The 21,177-nt window shown below is 41.3% G+C and overlaps 1 protein-coding gene across 1 annotated transcript in view; it reads right to left on the bottom strand.

Moving 5' to 3' along the window:
* LOC126278053 (PHAF1 protein CG7083) overlaps positions 1-21,177 on the bottom strand; it is a 133,213-nt gene that overhangs the window by 53,200 nt on the left and 58,836 nt on the right. The window contains exons 7-10 of the mRNA XM_049977860.1: positions 18,663-18,874; positions 18,493-18,575; positions 621-720; positions 354-500 (exon numbers count right to left, since the gene is read on the bottom strand). Coding sequence (XP_049833817.1) covers positions 354-500; positions 621-720; positions 18,493-18,575; positions 18,663-18,874 — 542 coding nt within the window. The remainder of the gene's footprint in view (positions 1-353; positions 501-620; positions 721-18,492; positions 18,576-18,662; positions 18,875-21,177) is intronic.

Genomic DNA, 21,177 nt, shown 5'->3' with positions numbered 1-21,177 from the left:
CCCGCAGTATTTTTCTGCTGACTCCCATACAGATCGTCTGAACTGCTGTGGGTCCTTCACATAGTGGCAATGAGATGAGGGGCATCACTGCCTGGTGTGTAAAATTTGCAGGAGCTCTTAGGAGCAAGGAATATGCATGAGCATATGTTTGAAAATCAAGGCCTTAAAAAAAAGCAGTTTAAGACAATTGTGTACGTGATTAATACATTGTGATATTTTTCACTGTGAAAAATGTATAATAAGTGTAAAATTGAGACATTCCAAACCATAGCGAGAAGGCATTTGTACGATACATGGAACATGCAATTAATGAAACCAAGTAAAAAATGCTGACTCTGGGCTAAAAATAATACCTCAAAGATGATGTCCTGGTACCCGTAGCAAAATGTTGAGCCAAAAGGATTGGTCGTGTTTGTTGAACTTGCCCTGTTCAGAACCACAGGTCGCTCACTTGGTTTAAGCTGCTCTGATATTGTGTCCCATTTAGTGTACGCAGATATCTATAGACACAAAAAGGAAATTACTATTGATGACATTGAAACAAAGAATTTATGCTTTACATTGAAGTTGTCACACAAGTTCCTTGCATAAATAATGTCATTCATAAAACTATGTCTGACCGTTACTGGGATTGGAGACACGTCTATTAGCTGCCTGCTTCCTTCAGACCCATGCCTTGAATCTGGTGGCAATGTCAGATGAAATTCACAGCGATGATACCTGTACAGGGAAACAATGTGGCTCAGACACAGGAATTTCCTGATTAAGATTTATAATAAAACTGGGCTTCACAGTTAAAATAGATGAGGTGGGTCTCAATTATTGTCTACTCTGTGCAATTCAAACAAAAACAACAAATCATTTCAGCTTGCAAAATAAATTAGTTTTAGGACCAAAGACTAATAAAATATTTTGTTAACATAATTTGTTTATCCCGTATGCATTCCTATGCCATCGATCCGAATGTGATGAAATTTTGGTGAGTCATCATGCACATGCCCGTGAAGGTTTCTTAATTAGTACATCCATTTTACGATATGTGGCATGTGAGTCATTTCAACAAATGAGTGTATTTCATATGGTTTATCAGCAGTTTGTGTGGTTTTGGAATATAAGAGCACACACGACATTATTGAATTGAACCAAACACAAACAGCAACATTTCAATTACAGGAGGAGTTTATAGCGAAACTACAACTGCCAATTGACATTAGATTACTCCAAGTAGATTTGCAACAGTTATCACACAGCATCATTTTTTTTTTGTCAAATCATTTATGTCAGCTAAACTACAAACAACTGGTCAATCTACACCTTAAGCATGAAAGACAAAGGCAACACGAGCTTCAGGGACAGACAAGCAACAGGAAGCAAAACTGGAAATCAATTGAGTACGAACTGCTTGAGCCTGCTCATCTGAAAGAGATGAGAAACAGGAAGAAAGGATGGAATCCATTTGAGTATGCAGTGCTAGATCTAGATGAACACTGCACACTTATTTACATCTTGCTGCATTCCATTACAAAGCTAATAATGTTTACAGTCTTCACTCACACAATGCACATACAGAACAAATTTTTTCTCTGCAACACAGTGTGCACCAACAGGAAACTTCCTGGCAGAGTAAAAATGTTTGCGAGGTTAGAACTTGAACCTGGGACTTTTGCCTTTCCCAGGAAAATGGACTACCGATTAAGCTACCCAAGCAAAACTCATGACCTACCCACACAGTTTTACTTCTGCCAATACCTCATCTCCTACCTTCTCAACTTCAGACAAATTCTCCTGCATACCTTGCAGAACTATCTCACCTGGAAGAAAGGACATTGTGGTGTGAAAGTTTACTCTGGAAACATGCCCCAGCCTTTCTTCAAGGTGTGCTAGACGCACAAAGTATGAAAGAGAATTTCCATAAGTTTGGAATGTAGGAGATGACATACTGGTAGAAGAGAAGCTGGGAAAATTGGTCATGAGTTGTGCTGTCAGTAGAGCACTTGATCAGGAAAAGCAAAGGGCTGTGGTTCAAGTGCCAGTCTGGTACACAGTTTAATCTGCCAGGAAGTTTCATTTGGAAACACAATTCAAATTTCTAAGTGAAATTATTCACTGCAATAAATGTTGTGAATTACACGACATTCAAAGTGCAAAGGCCAATTTATCACCGCGGAAGTTAGTCACATCACAAAATTTTCCAATTTATTTCTTGGGAACCACTGCTGAACAAATTAATCAACAGGCAGTTCAATATTTAGACTGTACAAGAACGTTGCTGTATCAAAAACTTGATTCTATCAACACAACAAATTAATTCAATTGTTGAACTAATGCCAGCTGATGACTACAGAGTTACAATTAAAACAAACACATCACCTGCCAGTCAAGACAAAAGACAGTACAATGTACCAACAACTTATGAAGTGGCGATTATTATAGATGGTGAAGAGTTTAACTGGCATGCCATAATTCTTCATTGCAAGAATGGTGATATTCAGTGAGTCCCAGATACTCAATGCTCATACGAAATGTGAGACTGTAATATCTGGCTTTATTCTGGCTTGTAGAATGGAGATGATATTTCAACATCAAATTTGAAAATGATGAAAACAGATGAACAAGAAAGTCAGTCCCATGAGTAAACTATTCATACCAACTGACGTTTTATGAAAACACTGAAAATCACATATTGAAACATTGACAATTATTCCATCCATAGCTGTGTTGATGCAAATGTGAAAATTGAAACCGAACAACTACTCTACATTTGATTAAATCATACCAAGTTGCGTTCTTAAGAGTACATTCTTTTATGTGATGAGTTGCTAATGATGGCAATGTGAATCCTAATGAACTGGAAAAATTGGTTATACTACTGGCACATTTATAGGTCTCTTGCACATGCCATGCAAGAAGCATTGATGTATGTTCACATGTATGAGCACCTAGACCTTTTTATTACATTCACATACAATCCTACAAGGGATGAAATAAAAGAACTTCTGTTAACTGGAGAATCAGCATTGGATTGTCACGATATTTCCACGCGACGGTTCACACAAAAGTTGAAATCTTTAATGGGTTTCTTTGTCGAGTATCATGTTTCTGGAGAAGCACACTGTTGGACATACTCTACTGAATGGCAAGGGATAGCACTGCCACATACACACATTATATTTGGTTGATCGAAAAAGTCACACCATATCAAATTGATCAAGACACTGCAATAGAGATACCAGATGTCGACACTAAGCCAGAATGATTTGAAGTCATCAACTAAAACTTGATTCATGGCCCATTTGGCTCACTTAATAACAGTTCACTAGACATGTCTAATAGGTGTTGTAGTAGTTGTTGTGATCCTCAGACCAAAGAGTGATTTGATGTAGCTCTTCATGGTACCCTATCCCATGCAAGCCCATCTCTGAAAAACTCATACAACCATCGCCGAATAACTAATACAACCCACATCCTTGTTAATCTACTTGCTGATTTCATCTCTTCAGCTTCCTCTACTCATGCTTCCCTCCAGTACTAAACTGCTAATCCATTGATGTCTCAGAATGTGTCACGTCAACCAATTCCTCCTCTTAGTCAGTCTGCAACACACATTTATTTTGTCCCCAATTTTTTTCAGTACCTCCTCGTTAAATACACGATCTACCCACCTAATCTTCAGCATTCTTTTGTGGCAACACATTTCAATAGCTTCTATTCTCTTCTTGTCTAAACTGTTTATCATCCATGTTTCACTTCCATACAAGTGTACACTCCACACAAATACTTTCAGAAAAACTTCCGGACAATTTTATGCTTCTCTTCTTCAGAAAAACTTTTCTAGACGTTGCGAGTCAACAATTTATATACTCTCTATTTCAGACATCATCAGTTATTTTGCAACCCAAATAGCAAAACTCATCTAATACTTTAAGTGATCCATTTCCTAATATAATTCCCTCAGTATTGTCTTATTTAATGTGATTACATTCCATTACCTTGTTTTGTTTTTGTTTATGTTTATGTTTATCTTATATCTCCCTTACAAGGCAATGTCCATTCCATTCAATTGCTCTTCCAAGCCCTTTGCTGTCTTTGAACGAATTAGAGTGCCATCAGCAAACCTCAAAGTTTTTATTCCTTCTTCCAGACCCTTAACTCCTACTTCAGGTTTTTCTTTTGTTTCCTTTACTGCTTGATCAATGCACAGATTGGATAACATCAGAAATAGGCTTCAAGCATGTCTCACTCCCTTTTCAACCACTGCTTCACTTCCATGCCCCTCAACTCTTGTAACTGCTGTGTGGCTTTTGTACAAGTTGTAAATAGCCTTTTTCTCCCTGGATTTTATCCCTGCTATCTTCACAATTTCAAAGAAAGTACTCCAGTCAAGACAGTCAAAAGCATTCTCCAAGTTGACAAATGCTATAAAAAATGTTGTAGTGTCAGTATTGCCTTTTTGTGTTCCTACATTTCTCCAGAATCCAAACTGATCTTCCCTGAGGTCAGGTTCTACCAGTTTTTCCATTCTTCTGCAAATAATTCATTTCAGTATTTTACAACCATGACTTATTAAACTGATAGCTTGGTAATATTCACAACTGTCAGCATCTGCTTTCTTTGAAATTGGAATTATTATATTCTGTTTGAAGTCTGGGGTATTTTGCTTGTCTCATACATCTTGCATACCAGATGGAAGAGTCTCACTAGCCTATCAGCAGCTTTAAGAGAACGTTGTCTACTCCCAAGGCCTTGTTTCAATTTAGGTCTTTCAGTGCTCTGGCAAATTCTTCTCACAGTATTATATTACCCATCTCATCTGGGGTATTTCAACTTCATCTATGTGCTCTTGCTTTCTATAATACTGCCCTCAAGCACATCTCCCTGGTATAGACCATCTATATACTCCTTCAACCTTTCAGCTTTCCCTTCTTTGCTTAAGACTGGTTTTCCATCTGTGCTCTTGATATTCATACAGATGCTTCTCTTTTCTTCAATGACTTCTTTAATTTTCCTGTAGGTCATATCTACCTTCACCTAGTGATACATGCTTCTAAATCCTTACATTTGTCCTCTAGCCATTCCTGCTTAGGCAATTTGCACTTCCTGTCAATCTCATTTTTTAGACATTTGTATTTCCTTTTGCCTTCTTCATTTACTGAATTTTTATATTTTCTCCTTTCATCAATTAAATTCAATATCTCTTGCATTACATTAGAATTTTTACTTGGTCTTGCCTTTTTACCTAATTGATCATCTGCTGCCTTCACCATTTCATCTCTTAAAGGTACCCATTCGTCTTCTGCATACCTTTCCCCTATTTTAGTCATCCACTGCCTAATGCTACCTCTGAAACTTTCAACAACCTCCGATTCTTTACACTTATCTAGCTCTCCTTAATTTCCTACTTTTTTAAAATAATTTCTTCAATTTTCATCTGCAGTTCATAACCAATAAATTGTGGTCAGAATCCATTTCTGACTCTGAAAATGTCTTACAATTTAAAATCTGGTTCCCAAATCTGTCTTATCATTATATAATCGATCTGAAACCTTCCGGTGCTTCAAGTCTCTTCCATGTATACAACCTTCTTCCATGATTCTTAAACCAAGTACTGGCAATGATTAAATTATGCTCTCAGCAAGGGGAAACTACGGCTGTAATTTTTCGCAAGGGCATGCAGCTTTACTGTATGATTAAATGATGATGGTGTCCTCTTGGGTAAAATATTTCAGAGGTAAAATAGTCATCCATTCGCATCTCCAGGAGGGGACTACCCAAGAGGACATCGTTATCAAGAGAAAGAAAACTGGCATTCTACGGATCGGAGCGTGGAATGTCAGATCCCTTAATCGGACAGGTAGATTAGAAAATTTAAAAAGGGAAAGGGATAGGTTAAAGTTAGATTTAGTAGGAATTAATGAAGTTAGGTGGCAGGAGGAACAAGACTTCTGGTCAGGTGAATACAGGGTTATAAATACAAAATCAAATAGGGGTAATGCAGGAGTAGGTTTAATAATGAATAAAAAAATAGGAATGCAGGTAAGCTACTACAAACAGCATAGTGAACGCATTATAGTGGCCAAGATAGACACAAAGCCATTGCCTACTACAGTAGTACAAGTTTATATGCCAACTAGCTCTGCAGACGACAAAGAAATTGAAGAAATGTATGATGAAATAAAAGAAATTATTCAGGTAGTGAAGGGAGACGAAAATTTAATAGTAATGGGTGACTGGAGTTCGAGTGTAGGAAAAGGGAGAGAAGGAAACAAAGTAGGTGAATATGGATTGGGGCTAAGAAATGAAAGAGGAAGCTGTCTGTTAGAATTTTGCACAGAGTATAACTTAATCATAGCTAACACTTGGTTCAAGAATCATAAAAGGAGGTTGTATACATGGAAGAATCCTGGAGATACTAAAAGGTATCAGACAGATTATATAATGGTAAAAGAGAGAGATTTAGGAACCAGGTTTTAAATTGTAAGACATTTCCAGGAGCAGATGTGGACTCTGACCACAGTCTATTGGTTATGACCTGTAGATTAAAACTGAAGAAAATGCTAAAAGGTGGGAAATTAGGGAGATGGGACCTGGATAAACTGGAAGAACCAGAGGTTGTACAGAGTTTCAGGGAGAGCATAAGGGAACAATTGACAGGAATGGGAGAAAGAAATATAGTGGAAGAAGAATGGGTAGCTTTGAGGGATGAAGTAGTGAAGGCAGCAGAGGATCAAGTAGGTAAAAAGACGAGAGCTAGTAGAAATCCTTGGCTAACGGAAGAAATATTAAATTTAATTGATGCAAGGAGAAAATATAATTATGCAGTAAATGAAGCAGGCAAAATACAAACATCTCAAAAATGAGATCAACAGGAAGTGCAAAATGGCTAAGCAGGCATGGCTAGAGGACAAATGTAAGGATGAGGGGGCTTATCTCACTAGGGGCTAGATATATACAGCCTACAGGAAAATTAAAGAGACCTTTGGAGAAAAGAGAACCACTTGTATGAACATCAAGAGCTCAGATGGAAACTCAGTTCTAAGCAAAGAGGAGAAAGCAGAAAGGTGGAAGGTGTATATAGAGGGTCTATACAAGGGCGATGTACTTGACGACAAAATTATGGAAATGGAAGAGGATGTAGATGAAGATGAAATGGGAGATACGATACTGTGTGAAGAGTTTGACAGAGCACTGAAAGACCTGAGTCGAAACAAGGCCCCCGGAGTAGACAACATTCCATTGGAACTACTGACGGCCTCGGGGGAGCCAGTCCTGACGAAACTCTTCCATCTGGTGAGCAAGATGTATGAAACAGGCGAAATACCCTCAGACTTCAAGAAGAATATAATAATTCCAATCCCAAAGAAAGCAGGTGTTGAGAGATGTGAAAATTACCGAACTATCAGCTTAATAAGCCACAGCTGCAAAATACTAACACGAATTCTTTACAGACGAATGGAAAAACTAGTAGAAGCCGACCTCGGGCAAGATCAGTTTGGATTCCGTAGAAACACTGGAACACGCGAAGCAATACTGACCTTACGACTTATCTTAGAAGAAAGATTAAGGAAAGGCAAACCTACGTTTCTAGCATTTGTAGACTTAGAGAAAGTTTTTGACAATGTTGACGGGAATACTCTCTTTCAAATTCTAAAGGTGGCAGGGGTTAAATATAGGGAGGAAAGGCTATTTATAATTTGTACAGAAACCAGATGGCAGATATACGAGTCGAGGGACATGAAAGGGAAGCAGTGGTTGAGAAGGGAGTAAGACAGGGTTATAGCCTCTCCCCGATGTTATTCAATCTGTATATTGAGCAGGCAGTAAAGAAAACAAAAGAAAAATTCGGAGTAGGTATTAAAATCCATGGAGAAGAAATAAATACTTTGAGGTTCGCCGATGACATTGTAATTCTGTCAGAGACAGCAAAGGACTCTGGAAGAGCAGTTGAATGGAATGGATAGTGTCTTGAAAGGAGGATATAAGATGAACATCAACAAAAGCAAAACGAGGATAATGGAATGTAGTCGAATTAAGTCGGGTGATGTTGAGGGAATTAGATTAGGAAATGAGACACTCAAAGTAGTAAAGGAGTTTTGCTATTTGGGGAGCAAAATAACTGATGATGGTCGAAGTAGAGAGGATATAAAATGTAGACGCAATGGCAAGGAGAGCGTTTCTGAAGAAGAGAAATTTGTTAACATCGAGTATAGATTTAAGTTTCAGGAAGTCATCTCTTAAAGTATTTGTATGGAGTGTAGCCATGTATGGAAGTGAAACATGGACAATAAATACACTCCTGGAAATGGAAAAAAGAACACATTGACACCGGTGTGTCAGACCCACCATACTTGCTCTGGACACTGCGAGAGGGCTGTACAAGCAATGATCACACGCACGGCACAGCGAACACACCAGGAACCGCGGTGTTGGCCGTCGAATGGCGCTAGCTGCGCAGCATTTGTGCACCGCCGCCATCAGTGTCAGCCAGTTTGCCGTGGCATACGGAGCTCCATCGCAGTCTTTAACACTGGTAGCATGCCGCGACAGCGTGGACGTGAACCGTATGTGCAGTTGACGGACTTTGAGCGAGGGCGTATAGTGGGCATGCGGGAGGCCGGGTGGACGTACCGCCGAATTGCTCAACACGTGGGGCGTGAGGTCTCCACAGTACATCGATGTTGTCGCCAGTGGTCGGCGGAAGGTGCACGTGCCCGTCGACCTGGGACCGGAGCGCAGCGATGCACGGATGGATGCCAAGACCGTAGGATTCTACGCATTGCCGTAGGGGACCGCAGCGCCACTTCCCAGCAAATTAGGGACACTGTTGCTCCTGGGGTATCGGCGAGGACCATTCGCAACCGTCTCCATGAAGCTGGGCTACGGTCCCACACACCGTTAGGCCGCCTTCGCTCACGCCCCAACATCGTGCAGCCCACCTCCAGTGGTGTCGTGATAGGCGTGAATGGAGGGACGAATGGAGACGTGTCATCTTCAGCGATGAGAGTCGCTTCTGCCTTGGTGCCAATGATGGTCGTATGCGTGTTTGGCGCCGTGCAGGTGAGCGCTACAATCAGGACTGCATACGACCGAGGCACACAGGGCCAACACCCGGCATCATCGTGTGGGGAGCGATCTCCTACACGGGCCGTACACGTCTGGTGATCGTCGAGGGGACACTGAATAGTGCACGGTACATACAAACCATCATTGAACCCATCGTTCTACCATTCCTAGACCGGCAAGGGAACTTGCTGTTCCAACAGGACAATACACGTCCGCATGTATCCCGTGCCACCCAATGTGCTCTAGAAGGTGTAAGTCAACTACCCTGGCCAGCAAGATCTCCAGATCTGTCCCCCATTGAGCACGTTTGGGACTGGATGAAGCGTCGTCTCACGCGGTCTGCACGTCCAGCACGAACGGTGGTCCAACTGAGGCGCCAGGTGGAAATGGCATGGCAAGCCGTTCCACAGGACTACATCCAGCATCTCTACGATTGTCTCCATGGGAGAATAGCAGCCTGCATTGCGGCGAAAGGTGGATATACACTGTACTAGTGCCGACATTGTGCATGCTCTGTTGACTGTGTCTATGTGCCTGTGGTTCTGTCAGTGTGATCATGTGATGTATCTGACCCCAGGAATGTGTCAATAAAGTTTCCCCTTCCTGGGACAATGAATTCACGGTGTTCTTATTTCAATTTCCAGGAGTGTAGTTTGGACAAGAAGAGAATAGAAGCTTTCGAAATGTGGTGCTACAGAAGAATGTTGAAGATTAGATGGGTAGATCACGTAACTAATGAGGAGGTGTTAAATAGGATTGGGGAGGAGAGAAGTTTGTGGCACAACTTGACCAGAAGAAGGGATCGGTTGGTAGGACATGTTATGAGGCATCAAGGGATCACCAATTTAGCATTGGAGGGCAGCGTGGAGGGTAAAAATCATAGAGGGAGACCAAGAGATGAATACACTAAGCAGATTCAGAAGGATGCAGGTTGCAGTAGGTACTGGGAGATGAAGAAGTTTGCACAGGATAGAATAGCATGGAGAGCTGCATCAAACCAGTCTCAGGACTGAAGACCACAACAACAACATTTAATATTATGCCTATTCCTGCATGACCCTTGCTTGACTTGTATTTATAACCCTGTATTCAAACACTGGAAAATCCAGGATGAAATGTAAAAATACAACAGAAGGAAAGTTGCTACTCACCATATAGCGGAGATGCTGAGTCACGATAGGCACAACAAAATGATTCACACAATTATAGCTTTCGGCCATTAAGGCCTTGCACGTACGCACACACAAACACAACTTGCACACATGTCTGCACTCCCAGAGAACTGAAACCACACTGTGAGCAGCAGCACCAGTGCAATGCTCCTCTGTGGCCGGAATGTTGGACTCTGAGAGGTGGTGGGAGACTGGAAAGATAAGGCACGCGAGATTTGTCTTTGTACATGGATGGGAGGATAATTACGGTCAGTGAAGGCTTCAGTGAGACCCTCGGTATATTTTGAGAGGGACTGCTCATCACTGCAGATGCAACAACCACAGATGGCTAGGCTGTACGTAAGAGACTTCTTGGTATGGAATCGGTGGCAGCATATATTCTGGGTTGCTGTATAGGCTGGGTACAAACATTGAAAAGGTTGAAGGGGCTCAGAGAATCTGCGTAGACGAAAAATCTAAGACCAAGAGAACATATCACCTGCTCCAGTTCTGCGTCGAAGATGGTACATTCTGGGGGCAGTCTGACCTCGAGGACATGATCCGGGAAAATGACAGAGCGACCAACAGAGGCCCCCTGCTTGGACCCATCCATAAAAATAACTGCATGATCGTGGTACTCAGATACAATATCACAGAATATTGCATTAAAAATGAAAGCAGGTGTGCTATCTCTCCTGTACCGCACCAAATCTAAAATCATTCTGGGTCTCTCCAATAACCAGGGAGGCAGAAAATTAAAACCCTGGATTTGGGGTCGTATTGACTCCACAGCGAGTGACTCCAGCACAAGCTGCACGCAGATCCCAAATGGCATCATGGTTCGTGGACGGTTGGAAAGAAGGCATTCCAGAGGTGGATGAGTAACAATATGGTGTGCAGGAGAAGTTTGAGCTGCAAGGAACTTAACACGCCTGACACACCATGATGTGCTGTCACCAGGTGGTAAGTGGGAATTCCCTCACTTCAGCACAGATGCTAAGTATGGGACTGGTCCGATATGCACATGTGGCCAGCTGTATCCCCTGATGATGGACAGCATCAATGATATGCAAATAAGAGGGCCTCACTGAGCCACACCTCGTGCAAACGTAATCCATCGCGAACAAATAAAACCCACATTAAACAGAAGGAGATGCACCCAGTCTGCTCCCCAAGACCTGTGGCTGTGGCACTTGATGATGTTCAGTGCCTTCAGGGTTCTGGCTATCAGATCTCGCAAGTGTGGTAGCCACGACAACTGGGAGTAAGAAATGAGGCCCAGAAACCACACTATGTAGGATGGTGTCCCACACATTCAAGGCAAGCAAATTAGAAAGCCAATGAGAATGATTAAAATGAACACACACACACTTATCTGCATAAAACTGAAGAGCTGTCTTTTTGGTCCACTCTCTAACTGCCACACTTCAAGTTGCAACTGACGGCTCGCAATTACAACACTGCAGGAGGAACACAAAACATCAAAATCATCTGCAAAAAAGGAGCACTGTGCAGGGCTCTTTGCCACAGATGTGACACTGTTGATGGCTATGGCAAAGAGGGTAGCACTTAAAACACTACCCTGAGGAACACCATCCTCCTACTCAAATCAGACAGTGTGTCACCAACTTGGGTCCTAAAAGATCCGTTGAGACAAGAAAGACCGTATGAAGATGGGGAGGTGGCCACGAAAGCCTGACTGATGCAGTGAGAATACAGCGTCTCCAAGTAGTATAGTATACCTTATTATATCGAACAACATGCCGATACAGTGATGCTTGCGGAGGAAAGCCTGCTGTATAGCTGCTTCTAGGAGAGTCAGATTGTTGACAGTGGACCGAGAGCTTAGGAATCCACACATACAGCAGCTAAGGAGTTGCCTGGTCTCTAACAACCAGACCAGACGACAGTTAACAAGCTGTGTAGGAAAGACCCTGGAGCGAATGGTTATGTCAATACTCCAATATCTATTGGGACATGTACAGTCCTTTCCTGATTTGAAGAGAGGAACCAGAATTGCCTCCCTCCACGAGTTGGGGAAATTGCCTGTCTGCCATATTAGGTTAAAAAATTTGAGGAGGATTTCCTTTGATGCCGCTGGCAAATGTCTAAGCCTGCACTAAGGGATTTGGTTGTGACTGGGTGCAGCGTCACGAATCTCAGTCAGTGCCAATATGAGCTCCTACATGGAGAAAGGGGAGTTGTAGGCCTCAGAGAACTGCTGGACCTGAAGTCCAACTTTTCCCTATCTACATTCACACGATAGCGAAGAAACGCTGGATCCTGGCCTGCATTGGCACTAGTTTGTGCAAAATGTTCAACCAGTGTCTGAGCAACGTCTCTGGGTGTTGTCTCGAGGCACCCCTGTTTCAGCACTGCTGCTATCGGTAAACAACTGCGTTTACCGGAAATCCTCTGGATGGCTTCCCATGCTTTTTTTAGAAGGAGCAGAACAATTGATGGAGTCCAGGAATGCTTGCCATGACCTTTTCTTACTATCCCTAATGATGTGTCGAGTCTTGGCCCTCATGACTCGAAAGGCCCTACGGTTACCTGCTGTCGGTCGGCATTTAAAATGTCTAAGAGCCGCACCACTTTCCCAGATCGCAGAAAGGCAGTCATCTGTCCACCAAGGTACCAGTCGCCTCCTAAGATGATCTGAGGACTGTGGGATGGATAGGTAAGAGGCATGATGGATCACTCGTGTGATGTGGTCCACCCATCCTTGAACGCTGTCGCATTGTTTGAACACAGCCAGCTGGCTGAAACATGTCTAGTTGGCCCTGCTGACCATCCATTTTAGGGGCTTATTTCAGGTGGTGAACCATTTAATAGGTGAAGATGGATTGGGAAGTGGTCACTGAAATGAAGGTCGTGAATGACCTACTACTGAACAGAGTCAGCGAATGTAGGAGAACAGAAAGAGAAATCGATGGCTGAGAATGACCCAGTAGCAGTAGAGAAATGTGTGACTACCCATGTTCAGTATGCACAGCTTGTGAGACGTCATGAGGCCTCAAAACCCTGACCCCTAGGGCAAGTATTAGTCGAGCCCCAAAGGACATGATGGTCATTGAAGTCTCCCAGGAGGAGGAATGATCGCAAGAGTTGTGTGATATGATCCATTAGAACCTTAGAGTCCAGTGCATCTTGTGGAGGTAAATACAGTAAGCAAACAGTGATCCTTTGACACACATGAATTTGAACTGCAACTGCTTGCATCTCAGTAGCCAAGGAGTTTGCATTAGTGACAAAAACTGCAACACCTACTTTGGCCCTTTCCCCGAAAGGTCATCCTTGCGATATAGTGTACATCCCTGTAGTACAGGGACACCTGCATCTTTAAAATGTGTTTTCTTGTAAACAAAACCATAAGGGACGTGCCTGTGCTAGGAGTTTTTGTTCCTCCACATGAGCCCCGAACCCATTCATGTTCCACTGTAGCATGGAAGCCATGTCATCAGTGTCGTTTTAGTTTACCCCTATTTTTGCACCGAGGAGGTGAAGCACTTTAAAAGTGAGGGGGAGTGGTAGGGCTGCCTGGATCCAAGGCATCTAACTTCATGATATCCTCCTCAACAGGCACACAGGAAAGAATGACATCTGACAATGCTTGGGGCAGCTTTTGACCTGAACGTTGTGCCTTTCCCTGCACCCTGTCCCTTTGAGGATGGAGGGGGGGGGGGGGGGGGGGAGGGGACACTGAGAGGCACACTGCTTTTCTTGTACCTTCTGGACACTCGCTGCGGAACTGTTGGTCTTTCCTGGTGCCACATGCCTAATTGCTTCGTCCTCACTCTTTTTCCCTTGACATGTACGTTTGCACATACAGGTATCGGTGCTTGTGGTGGATACATGCACACTAGGCATCGTCTGTGTCAAAGCGTCCACCTTGGGAATAGGTTTCTGCACATGGAAAAATAGAAGGTGGCAAACACAGGTGGTTTCCATTACCTTATATTCTTTTTGGCTTCGGCACTGCAGATCCACTTGGTCACTTTCATCTCCTGTATTTTGCATTCTTCAGCAAAAACAGGGCAGTCTAGACTCCAGACTGGATGGTTCCTAGAGCAGCTGATGCAGATCGCCAGAGACGGGCAGTCAATCCCAGTGTCATGAGCCGCTTTTCTGCAATTCCTGTAGATCACTTCACCTCCACAATTCAACGTTGTATGGCCAAAATGCTGTCATTTATAGCACCACACACGGTTTGGAATGTAAGGTCGAACATTAAGTCGAAGGAACGCTGCCATAAGATGGTCAGGTAGTGTCGGAGAACTGAATATGAGAATGGAAGTGGCAGTCTTTCAGTTGCTCCATTATTCCTGTGCGTTTGTTGCTCCACATAGGCTACTCCCATGGATGCACATTGTTGCTTCACTTCTGCTATGTCCAAGTCCATGGTATCCTGGCATGTGACAATGCCATTACTGCGATTTCGTAAGAAGGTCTACATGCTTTGACCTGTTTTATAGATTTTAATGTTCCAGCAAGGCCTTCCAAACCCCTATGGATATAAAAGGGGGACACATTTTCAAATGCCCCCTTCTTCTTCTTTATCACCTGGAACACATTGTTATTCATGACTCCATGAGCCCTGTTACTGCAGTCTAAAGTATGCTTATTGTCGGGAGGACTAGCCCCTTTCATTCTTTCGGATGAATGGGTGTGAATACTCCCAGGCAGTGCTCCCTTGCCACTGTGAGGAGGAGAAGATGATTTTGCAGGTTTCATCTCGGTCCCATGAGAAGTGAGGGAAATAAGGGTCCACTCCCACAGAGCCCCGTGTGCCTTATACAACAGATGCGGCAGGTATCCCAGAGTCTGGCTGCTACCGACTGTTCAACCTCAACAGCCAGTTATCTCTCAGCGTACTGCACACCTTGAGATTGAGAGGTTTTTTATATAGGTGTGTCCCGTCCTCGCAATCCGGGTGGTCAAGTCAAGATCCCCGTTCGCCGAGACACACAAAGTTCCACCGCCGTGTTACGCGATGGTTGCTGAAGCATGCCCAGAGCTTATGGTGACGGGGGATATTTAAAGGCCTAAATATGTCTGCTTGTGTCTGTGTATGTGCGGATGGATGTGCGTGTGTGTGTGTGTTGTGTGTGTGTGTGTGTGTGTGTGTGTGTGTGTGTGTGTGTGTGTGTGTGTGTGTGTGTGCGCGCGAGTGTACACCTGTCCTTTTTTTCCCCTAAGGGAAGTCTTTCCGCTCCCGGGATTGGAATGACTCCTTACCCTCTCCCTTAAAACCCACATCCTTTCGTCTTTCCCTCTCCTTCCTGAAGAAGCAACCATCAGTTGCGAAAGCTAGTAATTCTGTGTGTGTGTTTGTGTGTTTTGTTCATGTGCCTGTCTGCCGGCGCTTTCCCGCTTGGTAAGTCTTGGAATCTTTGTTTTTAATATATTTTCAAATGTCTATAATGATGCACTGGGTTCGACTGAGGGCATAAATTTGATAATCACTAATGAAAAGCTTCTATAAACGAGAATGAGTGTGCTACATCAATCTGCAAAATGACTCATTTATGACTTGCAATGACAAACACAGTTTTATCTCAATGAATCGGGTACATTTGTTCAAATAAGTCTTATGAAATTGGTTGCAGAACAATGTGTGCTTATGACAGAACTATGCACGCAATCATAAATGAAAGCAGTGGACTGTACTTCCTAAATGTGGCCAGAGGCACAGGCAATACTTCTCTCATTTATTTTGGCAATCATATGAGCATGCAAAAATATTACACTGGAATTGCTGCAGTTCTTATGGATGGTGGACGAACACAATTCAGCCACGGAAATTGCCGTTTAATATGCATATCAGTGACATAGCAACATGCAATATCAACAAAAAATCTGGAATGGATAAAGTACAACAATCATGTCAACATACGGAACAAATGCACTTGGGGCACAACAAAGTAGTTGATGCACTTAATCACATAATGAAAGATTTGATAGGTAGTGAAAAGCTTTTCTGTGGTGCACTCATGTTATTACTTGGTAATTTCTGACAAACTCTACCAATTATGTCACATTTAATCTCTACTAATAAATTTGGTGCATGCCTCAAATTACCAGTTTTACAGCAACAGGTACAGAAACCAACTTTGAAGACCAATATGCTTTACAACAATATGAGGCGTCCACTGAAAGCCTTGCACAACAATCACAGGATATTGGGGATGGAAAAATGGCAATTGATGAATCCACACAATGTATCACATTACCAACAAACTTCTGTAAAATCAGAGAAAGCATTCACAAATATCACACATATTTACAAAAATGATCAATTGCTCAGTGTATTTGCTGTACAAGCAACCCAAATCAGTAAGTTCAATGCATGAATTTCAGCATTCAAAATGAAATATGAAACAAAGCAACAACATATCACCCCATTGATAATGTAAAGAATCAAGATGAAGTTGTCAGATATTCAACTGAATTCTTGGATACACCTGACTTGCCAGCTAAGATGCATGCATATCACTCTTTTCTGAAACATAAATGCACCTCATGGAAAAGGTGATGGACAATGACACTTGAGTTATAATTTTAAGTGGAAAATTTACAGGAGAAGATGTACCACTGCCACACGTCCCAATGATTCTGATATACATGCTATCTGAAATCAAACATTTGCAGTTCCCAGTGCAACTCGCATTTGCTATGATCATCAACAAAGTACAAGTGTGGGGACTAAATTTGGCAAATCCATGCTCCTCACATCATCAGCTGTATGTGGCCTGCTCACGTGTTGGAAAATCTTCTGATTGATTTGTGTACACACCAGATCGAAAAACAAAAAAAGTATTGTGTATCCAAAAGCACTTCAATAAACTGAATTTGAATCCAAACACTTTCTTTCTTTGAATGGCATTGCAACATATGCCAGGTACCCACCAGTATCCAATGTTTCTACATTTTAACTTGAGGCATTACCATCTGAGTGCCTCACAGTTCATATCATATCAATATAGAAAAAAAAATGGATTTCTAATTAATCGGAGGTAATAAAATGTTACAATACTGGACAGACATTTCTACTGAATTATTTGCTACAATTCTCAACAAAATTTTTAGCCTATGCAACAGGGTATTTTATGAATGCAGATTTTCAGGAAGTGTACATTTGAAGATCAGTTTGTGTGGCCGAACATAATGCACATGCTCTCCTGGATTTCTGTATATAAATGTGGGCCACTTACATTTCATGCCTTCAGGATAAAGGCACTCCAGCCCATAAACACTGTTTACAAACAAGCAATATAACAATACAGTTAAGTCATCTAATTGTTCATTTAGCTCTGTGGACATTACTAACAACATTCAAACAAAAAGCAAAAGAGTGAGGCAATTTCTCTTGCTTCCTTTCTTCCAAAAGTGCTATTTCCAAAAGGTATGCATCAGAGTTCCATTGAGCTTTGAAAGTAGGAGATAGTCCCGGAAGAAGAGAAACTAAGAGAGTGGCTTGCGAGTCATGTGTCAATAGCTCAGAGAATAAGAGTGTTGCCACAATAGGCAAGGTTCTGGGTTTGACTCCATGTACAGCATGCCATTTAAATATGCCAGAAATTTATAAGTCATTTCTCCAAAATGTGTCCATGTTGGTCTCAAAACGAGAAAAGCATCTTGGAAAGTCCACCATTCAGAAAAAAAGAACAACATAGATCTGTAGTAAACAATTTATGAACAGTTTACATTTAAACGGACACTACAAAATAACTACACTTTTATGTAATGCAGATGACCTTGAAATATAAATTCAAATTGTTGAAATTAACAAACTTTTATATGGTATTCAAAACGAGCTTCTCATGCGATTCTAGGAGTGTCATATTCTTCTCCATTCTAATATTAGATAGCGTTCCCAGTGTCAACAGGATCTACTATGGTCTGCAAATGTTTACATCATGAATACTTATTCCAGATATAACCAAGTTTTGTAAGAAAACATTGTCCATGAAATTCATACAAGAAAATAAGCAATGCACCGCTGACACAAAATACTTCCACAAGGAAGCATCTATGTTCCTTCTTACAACAATAGTTTATTCATGTTTGTTGTAAGCGAATTTCCTGACTGTACAGTTTAAATAAATATCGTACACAGTCACATTTTTTACCGTACATAATAAGCTCTTGAGCTAGGCTGAAAACCATTTTTGTAGAGCAATATACAAATGAAGTTCCTTTCATTATTATGTGCTTACTTCAAAATTATCTCTTTACTAAACCATAAATAAAAGGTGACTGACATATACTAAAAACTTACATATTGAAGTTGTAGTGACCAGGAAAGTTGGTATGGAGAACAAACTTCTTTACTTTTTGAGTCTTAGCATCAAACAAAATGTCCTGAAATGGTAAATTACAAGTAAATGTAATGTCAGATGATCTTACAAAATATGACTAGCATATGTTTCACAATACTTGTGCACTTACTATCCCCAAGGTGAAATAATTGTAGAAGAAATCTGAACGTCGGGCAGTAATGCGGCGGTGTGCATTTGGACTGTGTATCTTCATTTTATCCTCAGACTTATAAAAAACTCGTGATGGTGCACCAATAGCCGTGGCAACGTCTTGGCATGTATCACCAAACATTACTTCCCTGCTAAGATTCTGCTTCCTTGGTTCAAGCATACGAGATGAACCTACAAAGCATTTAAACAAAATTAATTAAATAATTACTAACATTTTATGGCAATAATAAATAATAATGAAAGTTCAGTATACTGATTAGATTTATAGATAATTATTAAAGTAAGATAAGCATGTTCGGTGGCAGGAGGAACAAGACTTCTGGTCAGGTGAATACAGGGTTCTAAATACAAAATCAAAAAGGGGTAATGCAGGAGTAGGTTTAAGAATGAATAAAAAAATAGGAATGCGGGTAAGCTACTGCAAACAGCATAGTGAACACATTATTGTAGCCAAGATAGACATGACGCCCACACCTTCCACAGTACTACAAGTTTATATACCAACTAGCTCCACAGATGACGAGATTGAAGAAATGTATGATGAGAGAACAGGAATTATTCAGATATTGAAGGGAGACGAAAATTTAATAGTCACGGGGGCCTGGAATTTAATAATAGAAAAAGGAAGAGAAGGAAAAGTAGTGGCTGAATGTGGAATGGGAATAAGGAATGAAGGAGGAAGCTGCCTGGTAGAATTATGCACAGAGCGTAACTTAATCATAGATAACACTTAGTTTAAGAATAATGAAAGAAGGTTATATACATGGAAGAGGTATGGAGAAACTGGAAGGTTTCAGATAGATTATATAACGTGTAAGACATTTCCAGGGGCAGATGTGGCCTCTGACCACAATCAGTTGGTTATGAGATGTAGATTAAAACTGAAAAACCTACAAAAAGGTGGAAATTTAAGAAGTTGGGAGCTGGATAAACTGAAAGAACCAGGGGTTGTAGATAGTTTCACAGAGAGCATTAGGGAAGAATTGATAAATATGTGGGAATGAAATACAGTAGAAGAAGAATTGGTAGCTTTGAGGGATGAAGTAGTGAAGGAGCAGAGAATCAAGCAGGTAAAAAGATGAAGGCTAATAGATATCCACAGGTAACAGAAAAGATACTGAATTTAATTGATGAAAGGAGAAAATATAAAATTGCAGTACGTGAAACAGGCAAAAAGGAATACAAATGTCTCAAAAATGAGATAGACAGGAAATGCAAAATGGCTAAGAGGGGATGTCAAGAGGACAAATGTAAGGATGTAGAGGCATATATCACTAGGGGTAAGGTAGATACTGCCTACAGGAAAATTAAAAGACCTTTGGAGAAAAGAGAACCACTTGTATGAATATGAAGAGCTCAGATGGAAAACCAGTTCTACGCGAAGAAGGGAAAACAGAAAGCTGGAATGAATATATAGAGGGTTTATACAAGGGTGATGTACTTGAGGGCAGTATTATAGAAATGGAAGAGGACATAGATGAAGATGAAATGGGAGATATGATATTGCCTGAAGAGTTTGACAGAGCACTGGAAGACCTAAGTCAAAACAAGTTCCTGGGAGTAGACAACATTCTGTTAGAGCTATTGACAGCATTACGAGAGCCAGCCATGACAAATCTCTTCCATCTGGTGAGCAAGATGTACGAGACAGGCAAAATACCTTCCACTTCAAGAAGAATATAATAATTCCAATCACAAAGAAAGCAAGTGTTGGTAAGTGTGAAAATTACTGAACTATCAGTTTAATTAGTCATGGCTGCAAAATAGTAACACAAATTGTTTACAGATGAATTGAAAAACTGTTAGAAGCTGACCTCGGGGGAAGATCAGTTTGGATTCCGTAGAAATGTTGGAACATGTGAGGCAATACTGACCTTACGACTTATGTTAGAAGAAAGATTAAGGAAAGACAAACGTACGTTTATAGCTTTTGTAGACTTAGAGAAAGCTTTTGACAATGTTGACTGGAATACTCTCTTCCAAATTCTGAAGGTGGCAGGGGTCAAGTACAGGGAGCAAAAGGCTATTTACAATTTGTACAGAAACCAAATGGCAGTTATATGAGTTGATGGGCATGAAAGGAAAGCAGTGGTTGGGAAGGGAATGAGACAGGGTTGTAACCTAACCCTAAAGTTATTCAATCTGTATATTGAACAAGCAGTAAAGGAGACAAAAGAAAAATTTGGAGTAGAAATTAAAATACATGGAGAAGAAATAAAAACTTTGAGGTTTGCTGATGACATTGTAATTCTGTCAGAGACAGCAAAGGACACGGAAGAGCAGTTGAATGGAATGGACAGTGTCTTGAAAGGAAGATGTAACATGAACGTCAACAAAAGCAAAATGAGGATAATGGAATGTTGTCTAATTAAATCAGACGATGCTGTGGAAATTAGATTAGAAAATGACACATTTAGTGCAGTAGGTGAGTTTTGCTATTTGGGGAGCAAAATAACTGATGAATGTCAAAGAAC

This window comes from Schistocerca gregaria, chromosome 6 (assembly GCF_023897955.1).
Source record: "Schistocerca gregaria isolate iqSchGreg1 chromosome 6, iqSchGreg1.2, whole genome shotgun sequence".
Lineage (NCBI taxonomy): Eukaryota > Metazoa > Arthropoda > Insecta > Orthoptera > Acrididae > Schistocerca > Schistocerca gregaria.
This window is presented reverse-complemented; position numbering and strand designations above follow the sequence as displayed.